This window comes from Argopecten irradians, chromosome 12 (genome assembly GCF_041381155.1).
Source record: "Argopecten irradians isolate NY chromosome 12, Ai_NY, whole genome shotgun sequence".
NCBI classification, from domain to species: domain Eukaryota; kingdom Metazoa; phylum Mollusca; class Bivalvia; order Pectinida; family Pectinidae; genus Argopecten; species Argopecten irradians.
Window position 1 is genome coordinate 33,806,063 of NC_091145.1, and position 13,603 is coordinate 33,819,665.

Sequence of the window (13,603 nt, forward strand, 5' to 3'; positions counted from 1 at the left end):
TATGCCATCAGAAAACAAGGCGAACGATACGTGATCCTGCGTAAAGATACAGGAGTCGTGCCTCTTTACGGCTTACTGCTCACAACACAGTCTCCACCGCGACGTGCTATCATCTAAGGCCAATCAGAATGACAGGACCACAATGATAGTGTTTCTTTTGTTACATATGATGGATGATGGTTTTATTAAAGGCAGATACATAACATACGAGACATTGCTGTATATGCAGATTTCTTCATAATAGACATTCATTTCGAATTGATTTCTCGTCCATACGCAAAATATGTCTACGCCATTATTTGAATGAAAATACAAGATAATATGAATACTATGGCATGGAAGCATGGAAATTTAGAGGAGTATGTTACCATAACAGGGAAAGCTACACCTGGAATCCATGGTGGTGTATAGAATTCCTGGTCGTATACTACTCTTTGAACACGATATTCCTCTGGATGACTACTAATGAGCATAACTATGGCAGTGCAATGAAGTCAGGTTGTGGCGCCGAAATGGCAGCTCCGTCTGTATAATCCCAATGAAAACGAGGAAATATTGACTAGATATTAGGATGTAATACAGCCAAACCTGGCTAATCTGATCCTGACTTTTCAAACAAATCTACCACGCAATGTATTCCTTTGTAGAGACCACAGAACCAATTGATTTTCCGTAGAAGACAAAGTTAACGTTTGCCACTGCCCAGGTTAAATGAAATTTTCAATTGCGATCATTCAATTTTGAAAAAGGTCATCTTGTTAAAGAAGTACCATCTTGTTAACTTTTAGGAGGGATTCCATCTGGTGTTGAATTCCGGATTTAAAATTGACCAAACTTTTCATAAAATTGCAATCTTGTTATCTCCCCTGTCAAAAACAGAGAATTTAAACATGTCTTAACATATTTTACATCTACATCTATTGCTCGAACCACATATAATACATTTGAAACTGATGCATCCTGAATATCCAATAAGCAGGCTCCGAAACATTATTCTCGCACCTCGGACAGGGAAATCTCACATGCGCGGACTGTTACATGAACAGAAATATGGAAAATGTAATATGACAAATCTATCTATATTCATATCCTTAAAAAACATCACATGTAATTGAAATGTAATTGAAAAGTAATTGAGCATTACATGCATTTTTGTAATGTAATTAATTAAATTACCATTACATGTAATTGAAATTTGATTTTTCTATCTCGTCCGATCTGTCTGGTACCTTTACGCGAATTTTGGCGGAATTTTACGCCATTCATGTAACAGTCCGCGCATGTGACGTCAAACTCTCGAACCGGTGACGTCACAAGCGTCAGATAATCAATATTATTAGAAATATGTGCATTCAGTCATTTACCATGCATTGTTTGTTTGTTGTTTTTAATTACGAAAACAGTATGTACCGATAGATCATCGTTTTTCTCTGATATAACCGAACTATATAGTTTTATGCGGAATAACTGAAATCGAAGCGCAGATGTAATGGTTAATCGGCTTTGAACCAGGAGGCCCAAGACGGGATAGTTTTACACTCTGAACGCGTATATAGACGGCTTTTGCTATATCTTAGAGGCGCGAGAAAAAAAATCTATTACCTTTAAGTGATCGAGATCGGGTTATCTCATTCTCGGGCTAAGATTTTGTAACTATCCATCCTCGGCTAACGCCTCGGTTGGGATTATGTTACAAAATCTTAGCCCTCGACTGAGATAACCCGATCTCGATCACTTACAGGTAACAGATTTTATTAGTCTCTCTATGAAATCTTCAGTCCAAAAGGGGATTTCCAGAAATCTATTTTTGGTTTGATTCTGAGGTCTCTTATACCTATTGTAGTCAACAACAATACCTGACTCATACGACAACCTGTATAATCCTACCAAAATAAACAATGCCCATTTTGTTCTATTACACAGGTTTCACTATATCTATGAAGGGTTATTCATTACTACTTCATTGAAACTTCGATATCAAAACTCTAAAGTACTCTACAAAGCATTGGTATACAACAGCATTTTAAAGATCATATACACATTTCCATACAGAAATCAAAGAAATAAAGTACATTGAAGAAGGAACGAACGGTTTGTATCATAATGTGATAACTTGATGGATGATAGCTTACGTTCCAGCCTGTACATTTGTTTGTGAATAGCATTGATCAAATTCATGTCTCCAAAGACTTCGTTTAATCCTATCTTTTGCTGCTTCATGTCCAATGCTGAAAGCAATTGACTCTATAGTTAGAATGGAAATAAGAACCGACCAATCAAGACGAGCGTTTAAAGGAGTATGGCAGTCCAGCATGTTTGTATTGTTATATGTCATACCATACTAATATCGACGTTGTTACATGATACGCTTTGTTTACTGTGGAGTAATAAAGCATGTGATTTACTGTAATGAATTATTATCTATTGATTGTAACGTTGACTACAATAAATATACGATGAAAGCCTCTGTGGTGTATCAGGGCAATTCAGACATAGGCACCCACGTATATTACTTACCCTTATTTAGCAAGCGATCCCCGGAGTCCTGTAAATAAATTGTTACCCCATTTTTGAAAGTAAATAAATACAGTGATTATCCGAATTATGATTGATTGTCTACTATATAAAGACCTGTGTAATATAGAAAAACCATGTTAGGATATCTAAAACCCGAATGCTACATTGTATTCTCATTAAATTGTCATTTTATGATCGAATGCTCGCTTGATGTCCTCAGCAATCTGTTCTATATCGAGATCAATTTATCTGCGGACTAAAACGGTTGTCTTTGATCCGCCTCACATCTTCCGACACTGTAAAATTATCCAACTACCAAACAGCTCACTTTGTATCAAAGCTAGACGATTGGAATCCTATTTTCTCTGCATGGTTTATTAGCGGATTGTCGTTAACGAGAGAGAATTAAATTGGTCCCAATGCAGATATGAGGGGATCTATTTAAATCTAAACGTTTTGTTTTTGTCTCTTTATTAGCCTCTGATAATCTCTCATATGTAAATTTTAAGATTAGTTTGAATTACATTTTTTATGAACGGAAAACAGGAAACTATTCATATATGTTTTATAAATTAATCAATGAAATCATTTTTTCCTATCTATTTGTCTTACATGATCAAACAAACATCTTGTGTTAAAATATTGCCTCATTCTTTCTTACGTCATAGAAAGAGTTGATTTTTTAAATTATGCATATTTATATCTAAATTATAAGTGATGATTCACCACATTTCTATATTTAGTCAACACTGCTTTTTTGACAAATGGCTGAACATGTGATATGTCACATGCCTGTCGCATCATGTGACGAACTGTTGTACATGGGACATGTCACGTGATTGCCCCATAAATTGATCCACAGTAGATAGACAGTGTCGTCACGTGTATTCAGATGCGTGACTCTTCCCTTATATGTTAGTTGTTGTAATCTACCATTATTCTGTCTCTTTGAATATAAACATACTACCATGGATAACAGAGAAAGATGACAACTTTTAAACAAAGCATTATCCCCTGGAACCACTACGTCAAAAGTTCAACTATCTACTAGCCTGCGTCAACTTGTATCAAATCAAATTATTTTGCTCTGTCTAGTTTAATATTTATTGAGACAAAAGAATGGCCAAACATTAAGCATCTCGTAAATTCCTCTAGATCTAGTAAACTTAACGTAGTGTTACTTTAAAATACAATAAATCCATTGTGTCATGAATGTTACTTATGACTAATCAAAGTAATTATAATAGTGAAAATTATTTGTAAGGAGGGTGTATGTGTGACATTTGTAATCATAAATTGGCAGATGAATGTTTATCATTTTTTGGCATTACGTCAAAAGTTATACGGTAATGTGTTACCCTTTTATTATTAATGAGATGTAATGTTCTACGTCCTACATATGAAGCATGTATAACTAAGTGAATTACGATATTATTATTTTTTCTTCATTTTAACTTTGTCGTAAAAGCTTAATGGACCTTTATAATGGGTAGAAAGACGTTTGTCACGAATTGTTACTGTGGAGATAGATCTATACATAAGTATACTTCCTTGTTTGATTTCCATATATCAGACACATCATATTCTAGAACCTTGGATTGCCCCATACATTATTTGTCCTTGTACGTCATTGTTGCTAGTGTTACTGGGAGCGACTAAATGAACATTTCAGTTGCTAAGGAAATGTGTAACAGAAGGATGACAATAATTACGATAAATAAAACCAATATCATAATATCAACAATAACATGTTATAATGAATGTAAACTAACAATGTCTTTTATCCATATTTCAAATGTAAATGGAATGGGTTTTTTTACGTTTTATATGAATGCACGTTTGTTTCACGTTGCTTGGCAAGACGGGATAAGTTTTCTGATTTAAAGCCACACATTTTAATAAAAACTTCTGCTTTAAAGGATAAATTGATTTACATGTTTTCATTATGAAAACACGTATTTTTCATTTCACTCAGGATAAGATTCATGAATATACATAGACCCGTCCTCCCACGCTTAAATCCAGACTTCACCATTCTTAGACAGCCTTAAACCAAAGCTCATGGAGAAATTCGGGAAATGTCGCAGGATGTTCAGCTCAAGTACGACTAATATTTAGCCAATATGCGCTGATAACTTCATAAATATTTATTGTTGTCCCTCCTACGATAACATAGCAGTTTTTGTAAGTCTTATCAAACGCACAACCACGTAAGGCTTATGTATACAGAAAGCAAATGTGGGTATTTCTTGAGATGGTATCTGATACATAGTGTAACACAATAGAGTTTAAACTCTGAGTAAGCACGCGGGCGTTTAGGCTGTGGTGCATGTAGAGAGTAGTAAGATTAACGTGGAATAAAGACACATAAAAGGTCATGAACTCTTCCAAGCATAAAACGGTTCTGTACATGCTAGTAATTAAAACACTTTACAAAGTGTTAATGATAACGTTCAAATGAAATAGATCCTCGATAGACATGCTGACAAACCCATGGTGGATGGGTAGGTGGAAGAGACCTATGATATTTTTACTACCAATCGAGGATTTAGAATAGTAGATAACCATACTATACCAAGTGTCACTTATCATAGTATCACAATTCGAAATATTACAGGCATGCAAAGAAATGATCGCCCGTTCCTAGCTAGTGTTAAACAAATACTGTCGGAAAGAATTCTACAAAGTACTGTCAATGGAATAGCGGTTTGAAATCAACCGAAAGCAGCAATTGTAGAATGGGTGACCATCTTACCTTTGCATTTGGCATCACCCAAACCCCATAAAAATCATTTTCTCTGAAAATAGACGATATCTTAATTTATGTCAATCAGAAACGGAGTTTACACCGAGTTAGTTTCGATTGGGAGACTTTATCACAGTATTGATGTTATGTAAGAAGTACTGTTTGAAAGTGAAGTTAATGATAAAACAATAGATCGAATCGATTTGCTGAGTATCTCACTAACAAGAAAACATTGATTTTTATTTGTTTAATTGACGTGTTGGATCGAGTGACATATGGAGGAAGGTTAAAGTAGATGGCTAGGCTCGGCCATTATCAGACAGATGTTAAATCAGCAGACGAGAGCTGAAGGACAGTTTAATGGTTATATAACGACGTGGTAAGCTATACATTAGTCTATAGCATGGAGGCGCTTCGGTGATCATGCTCCGAGTCTGTAGACCTTGAACCTCTCGTCATTTTTTTCAGGAGGAAACGACCGCTGGTTATATTGTGTCATGTTCTAGAGGTAAACGTTAACAATACCTCTCATTTTAGTAGAATTCAAAATCAGCATGGAAAGCTCTCGACTAACTTTGAATGTAATAAATGTACCTGACACAGTTGTGACTGATAAGTTTCGGGATTGGTGTCCTGTTATTGTATTGTTATACTGTCTATCCATCTAAATGAAAGTGGTCTCAGGGTCATTAACGTTTCTTAACTTTAAGGAATTCTTTAACTTAAAATTTCAAATAGGAAAGCATTACAGAAGTTAAAGAAAAACATTTTAAGCTAAGGAGTGTTCCTTAACATTTTATGTAATGTTTTTCTATGGAGAGTTAAGGAATGTTCATGGAATTTTGTCCTGATCAGTTTGATACTCTATTTCATAGGCAGTCAACAGTTTCTTGAGATTGAATGATGTCTTTGATTTTAAGTTCATTGCGTTGGTTTTGAGTTTATCTGGACACGTTTTCCATTAAAGATGCTCCACCGCCAATCAGTACTTCATTCCATATAGGATATAGTGTCATGGAATTTTTTCGGGATGCAATTAATTATTTTTCATATTTTTTAACTTGAAGTGAAATTAGAAGCTCAAACTTTTCAACGGTGGTAATGGTGAAAAGTAAGTAACTTTTGTAACTGAAGAAAAATATTAAATCATCTGTTCCTGTTTTATATAGTGAAAAGTTACCATTTGTCAGTGGTGGAGCATCTTTAAATCATTACTGGCCTAAAAGAATGAAATGTACGCGTGTGAACTATAACTTATCCTTAATCCTTTTCTTCCCATTAGAAACATAACATTCTGTTTGTCTTTTATGACTGAATGATAACCATGGTGTTGTTATACACTTATCAATCTCTATAGAGGCTGTGGTTTAACGACGTGATTGGAAGGCGCTCCTCTAGGCCCACACGAGGCTTAACATGACTTTCTCATTTGAATTAGACAGTGATAAAAGCATTTTGATATAGAGATAAGACGGCTTCTTCAAAGCGCTGATTTATGTTAAAATCCTAATGACGTTATTTAAAAAAGACAGTAAAATTTACAAATTATTTTGAAATATCTATCGTCATGTGTTCCGTCTCAAGTGATTTCGTTCATAGAGTTAAAAAGACCTTATGTTTAAGTGTAATATGTCATGAAATGCTTTTCATTGGCTGCGACAGGCAGAGATTCGGTGTTCGATGACATCGTGACAAAACAATAATTTAACTTGGATTTTCCGCTACACATATTGGCGTTTAAATTCTTCGAAATATAAGTTAGTGTGGTTTTGTGATAAAACGTATCTTAACTTTTGATCGTTTTATATGAAATTAAGAAGTTCTTATTTAAATTATCTATAGTCAAACGTAGTTATTTCCCTGTGTAACCTCATGTCAAAAAAATTTGATTTAAATCTGTTTCGGACGTAAATGTTTCGAGGAAGAGGGGATAGATTTGAAGAGTAAATATGTTTACGAAGTATCTATGTAATCTTATAGTATCGCATGTTCAGTACCATCCTCTGATCTATTTACGTAGAGTTTTAATTAATACCTATATCACGTCTTTACAATGGTTTAAATACGTTCGATCGATAAACATGTTAATCACGACTGATAGTGATATATATACCACCTATCACACCTTTAGAAACATTGTTGTTGCCGTCGTTTCGTAATTAGGACACGATTTATGAGACAGAAGTCTATTTGTACTTGCATACATAATTTAAATTGAAGTCATCGGTTTTCTCTGTGATCAACGAATCGCACGCATTTATGTCGTTATGCTAGAAACTCAATTGGAAGTTTACATATTACAGCTCTTCATATTCTCCAGAACATTTGTTAGATAAACTGTCGAGTTGTTCAAAAAACTGCAATACGGATTAATAGCTTTTATATATGTTATACCAGTACTTAGATAGGCTGTACCTCAGGGAGTTATATAAATGATTCTAAGTGTCAGATAGAAAAATTGTATATATAATTTAGGAATTTATCATTCCATGGAAATTATATACATACTGTATCATTTTATTTCTAATACAATAAGCTGTTCTATCCCTGTACTGGAGAATTCCTCTGCGACATTAGTTTCATTTTCTATGATTACTGTTTAAATTCTTTTACAACTGTAAGTTTTTTTTCTATGACTATAATTTAATTGTTTCGAACTCTACATTTTATTTTACTACAGTTTAAATATGTCTATGTAGTAGGGACCAGAAAGCCTCTGTTCTGACTCCGGTGTCCCGTTCTTAACGCTGGATTTACCATCAGAACAATGTCTATATCGTCAGACATCTGCTGACGAAGCACACAAGACGAAGTGTTACGACACAAGTCGTACAAAGGTTAGCATGTAATTTCCTTGTGTATTTGCGTGGTAAGGGATGGGGATGTAAGCCCAGTATATTCATCCCATTTTAATTATACGGGTCCATGCTGATCGATCAAGGAACGTTTTTTCATGCACCAGGGAATATCTCCTAGACAAGCCGCGATATACAGTTATTATATGGCTCATTGAATTATCTCAGAACAAAATCGCCGTAGCTCATTTAAGTGCCTTATCATATTGTTTCGTTTTAATATATACCTACCCGTCACTGGTAGGATTTATCATGTGCAAATTGCATCATTGCTTCTTTGAATAAGCAAAAGTGCTATGTATGATGGTATCTTGTTTCCTTTACGAACCTTTGCTCCCATATAATAATATATATATCCATGTAATGTTCTGCTCCCACTTACGTTGTGGTAACATTATTTTCATAGGTAGTTCTTATACATACAACTATTAACGAAGATATTTTCTAAATAACAAGAAAAGTCAAGTCTTCCATGGAATTTTATTGATGTTCTTTGTCTACACCTCTTAATTGTTCGCTGTGATGGATATCTGTCTCTTCGTAAAGAGATTTAACAGACACAATTTTCCATGTGTCCAAGAAGAAGGCTGCCTATTTCTCTGATGTAATATCAGAGTGGCCGTTTCTGACATATCAGCCGCTCTTTACACCTCTCTGATAGTTACAAAGGCCACTTGTGTTTAAGACTTGTGGAGGATAACTGTTGTCTGACAGGGATAAGGTCGACGCTGGCAATAAATAAATGGGTGTCTGGGCACAATCCTCTAAAATCTGTCGATTCTGAACGAATTCTACTTAATTTCCTCCGAAGTTGTTTGCTATAGATCTGAACTAGAAACAAATTAATTTCCACAAATCCCACTTCTATATGTTCTTGGCTTCAAGTCCAGATTACAGTTGGTTGATGAAGACGTATGTTTCTTAAGTTGAATGAGTCACGTCGAGTGACCTGATACAAATCTATTCAGTAAGTTATTTGTAAAACAAGTATTCTCATCTGTGCATTAAAATTATAATTTTTCATACATGGAAGTTTTAATACTATTTTAATCAGAGATCAGGAGATACTAGACACTTATTGAATAATATTATGATGAATTTCCTAAACGATGGCACGTCTTTTAATCGATAACTAGTATATAATCTGAAATTATATGATATACTATGTAGGCAAATCAGTATCACATTTGGTACAACGCAGTGGTAAGATACATTCACAAAGGTAGCTGAGGTCCCAACTTAGACAATAAATGATACGGGGTCTCCTTCTCCTATTGACCCCCTCGTGCTCGCAAACGCACGTGAACTTATTCAATATCGTAACAAATGTCGTAGCATGCACAATACAAATGTCACATGATGTATCCGGACAGTTTGGTAAACATCTGGCGATCCGTCAACCCCCCTCGTGCTCGCAAACGCACGTGAACTTATTCAATATCGTAACAAATGTCGTAGCATGCACAATACAAATGTCACATGATGTATCCGGACAGTTTGGTAAACATCTGGCGATCCGTCAACTCCGAATTATTTTCGTTTTTAGCCCTTGCGCATCATTATACGGATCAACAAGTCATTTACATAATTTTTAGAACTTTTTTTTATTATTGTTGGAAAATAAAGTTTTATTTTAATCCCCTAAATTATGCAAACTAATGATATATTTTTACTCCCTTCTTTTGATTATCACAGGTTTAACGTCGACCACCATTCCCATGTACTTAGCAGAATGCTCCCCTCAACATATCAGAGGTCGGTTAGTGTCCACTAACATTGCTATGGTGGCCGGTGGACAGTTTGTGGCCAATGTTGTCGACGGTATATTCGGATGGGACGAAACGACGGGATGGAGGTACGAGGATTTAATTTTGACTGTTTTGGGATATATGAACACCTTCAATCAATTAAATACAGTCAAACCTGTTTATAAAGACAAAGGACACAGAAAAATGGCCTTTGTACCCAAGTGATCTTTATATACGGTCAAAATGAGTTGACATTGGCCATTTAGACCCCAAGAAAATGGTTTTTTTAAGAAAATGGTCTTTATACAAAAGTGGTTACTAAGACAGGTTTTACTGTACATAACAAGTACGTATTAATAGTTATGACTTATTTTCCTTATTGACCCGTTTATTGAAATTGAAATTTTCAGAATTGAGACATTGACTTATTATTTTTATTGATAATTTAATGTTTAGTATTATTCAAATATATCAACATCTTTAAAAATATTGATCCCCGTCCAGTCGCACTATAACACTTATTTTTTAACTGTTTCTATGCACAGCAATTGCAGACGACACCAGTCACATGCGATATCGAAGGTAACAACCTCTTGGATACTGTACACCATGTAACACTATGGTGGTTTTTTATTCTAGGTATATGCTTGGCCTTGCCGGTATACCGTCCTTCCTACAGTTCCTGGGTTTTATAATGATGCCTGAAAGTCCCAGATGGCTTATTATAAACCACAAAGATGAGCGGGCCCGGCGGGTACTACAGACAATGAGGGGACAATTAGACATCGAGGAGGAGTACGAGTCAATCAAACACAGCTGTATGGAGACGGAGGTAGAGGAGCAAAAACGATGTGAGTAGTCTTTGGTCACCTTCTTGGTGGTTCACATCTAAACTGGTAACAAAATACTATTCCAACAAAGACGATGAGAGTAGTCTCTGGTCACCCTTGGTGGTTCACATTTAAACTGGTTATAAAAATACTATTCCAACAAAGACGATGAGAGTAGTCTCTGATCACCCTTGGTGGTTCACATTTAAATTGGTTATAAAAATACTATTCCAACAAAGACGATGAGAGTAGTCTCTGGTAACCTTCTTGGTGGTTCTCATCTAAACTGGTAACAAAAATACTATTCCAACAAAAACGAAGCGAGTAGTCTCTGGTAACCTTGGTGGTTCTCATCTAAACTGGTAACAAAAATACTATTCCAACAAAAACGAAGCGAGTAGTCTCTGGTAACCTTCTTGGTAGTTCTCATCTAAACTGGTAACAAAAATTCTATTCTTACAAAAACAAATCAAATTCATGAAACCTTCTCAGTAGATATTTCAAAAATAGATAAAGAAGTAATTGAACATAGTTTATGTTCTGGAGATGTAACACGTGTACTTATGATGAGAGTACACTCATGTTTTTTCTTTTTTTTTTTTTAATTTTTTTTCTTTTTTTTCTTTTTGCATAATTACATTACAACACAATGTACACAGTCACATAAAACAATATACAGGTACACATATATATGTATTCACAATCACATATCACTCGCGAGCACACACAAAAACACACATACACACACCCACACATCCTCACACCCACACACTCCCACCCACACACTCACCCTTACACACACCTACATTCGTGCAAGAATGTACACACAAATATTTCATTTTAAGGGAAAATTTTAGAATTGAATTTTATAATTGTTATTAATAGCACAATATTAATATCAAGTGTATTGTTATACTAGTTTAAAATACGTATTTGAACAGGCGATGTATTTTCAATCTTTTTTTTTTATTTTCATGTTTTGTCTTATATATCTATAATATAAAAATGTATTCAAGTTAGTCCTTAGTATATCAATCTACTACAAGTATACATTTGGTTTTCTACGGAATTATTACGCTGTTGATACAGCCATCTGGAAGCAACGACGGTCATGTAAAACATTAAGTCTTTAAGAATCAAGCATTATGTCGAGTATAACCGTTCAAGTTATTTATTTGACCAAATTGTGATAGACGTATATGTACATGCACTTAAGTGTGACTAATAATTTTGATCACCATTAGACTGAAAGATATGTGCTAGAGCAGATTGTTTGTGCGCCAAGTTAATCCTGGGCGTGTATGAGCAAAAAAAACAAAAACAACAACAATTCTATCTTCTAGGAATATTATACTATAAACTTACCTATTTCAGTATCATCGCAGCCAAAATTTAGCGCAAATGAGAAAACTGTTCATAATGATTTATTAGCGTCGATGTAAATAAGCGCAGTTTTCTTCTAGGATATATAGTAATAATTATTTATTATTTGTTTTCATACTAAATCTGCCTTTCTAATTGGCTGATACATTTTCTTCATATACTACGAAGAAAAAACTGAGAATGGCGCGAAAACCCGACATTATCATGACGTCACAATGAATACGTCGATGTTGCGTACTGATTTAGAAAAAAAATAATCTATTGGAAAATCAATGGAATCGTACGTTTAAACATATGTTATATCATCAAGTTGTCTGCAAAATCAATTTTGATTACAATGACAATAAAGTAGATGAATATAAATGAATTATATTACTACCCCAAAACCAAATCTTTATTTTAAGAGCTACTGGCATTTGAGTTATAAAATGGACCTATTGCCATCTTCAAAGTGTTAGTTTGTTTGTCAAAAGGTTTATTGTACGTTGTCATTTGTTTTATTGTTTTATTAACGAGGCATTGGGACATTTGCTAATATTGACTGTCAATTAAACAAGAAGTCATAGTCCTTAAAGCAAAAATATACAAACATTAAACAGGATTATATGGCAAAGTGCTATATCGATACATATTGCTGATAATGTTTCATATCCGTCTGGAATTCAGCTCAATGATTGCCATCTGCTTCTGTATATCTTTGACTACAATAAGATATAATCCAACTTTAAGCTTACGATTATATTGTCGCTATGATGAAGAAACGTCTATATGCAACCTGTCTGAAAATGTTAGAGTCATTTTATTGCCTTTGTCGATATACAGCAGCGCCCGTAATATGTATTTAGTGGGCCTACCCTGACAATCACAGTTACCATAGCCTTGCAGGTTTATAGCTGTGACATGAGAATACCAGCTGTGTCTATATTCACTGTCACTGAAAAGCTTGCAATATACCAGGGAACCCAAATAATGTCCTAGCCTTCAATCAAATTCCTATAAATTAGGTATCAACTGCAAGCATTCAGACATTTTTAAATATTTAGGTTTGATATTGAATAAAAAATAATACCTCTAAATCGAGTTAAATTTCGGTTATGTCAATCCCGATTATAATCATTCAATTGGACCTTGTATAATTATATTGCGATTTTTTTTCTAGCGAAAATGCCAATCATTATCCAAATGGTCAAAACACCTTCCATACGCCGAGCTTTGATCGTAGGCTGTAGTTTACAGCTATTCCAACAGGTAGCGGGAATAAACACAGTGATGTAAGTATCAGAGGCATCGTCATAAAACTTCACGAAAAATTATATATGATTCAACCTTTTAGTGAAAATTTTAAACAAAGGATTTTTAATTAAGTGCCAACCTTGTAACATATTTTTTCGAAATGAATCTGGTATGTGGATAGCTGTAAATTTCTCGCACCTCGGACAGGGAAATCTCACTTGATACCCGGTGCTAGATTTTTCTATCTCGTCCGATCTGTCTGGTACCTTTACGCGAATTTTGGCGGAATTT

General features: G+C 34.6%; 1 protein-coding gene across 1 annotated transcript in view; it reads left to right on the plus strand.

Annotated features, from left to right (window-relative positions):
* LOC138304693 (proton myo-inositol cotransporter-like) overlaps nt 1-13,603 on the plus strand; it is a 61,321-nt gene that overhangs the window by 39,223 nt on the left and 8,495 nt on the right. Inside the window, exons 2-4 of the mRNA XM_069244898.1 lie at nt 9,814-9,973; nt 10,506-10,717; nt 13,239-13,350. Of these exons, the coding sequence (XP_069100999.1) occupies nt 9,814-9,973; nt 10,506-10,717; nt 13,239-13,350 (484 nt within the window). The remainder of the gene's footprint in view (nt 1-9,813; nt 9,974-10,505; nt 10,718-13,238; nt 13,351-13,603) is intronic.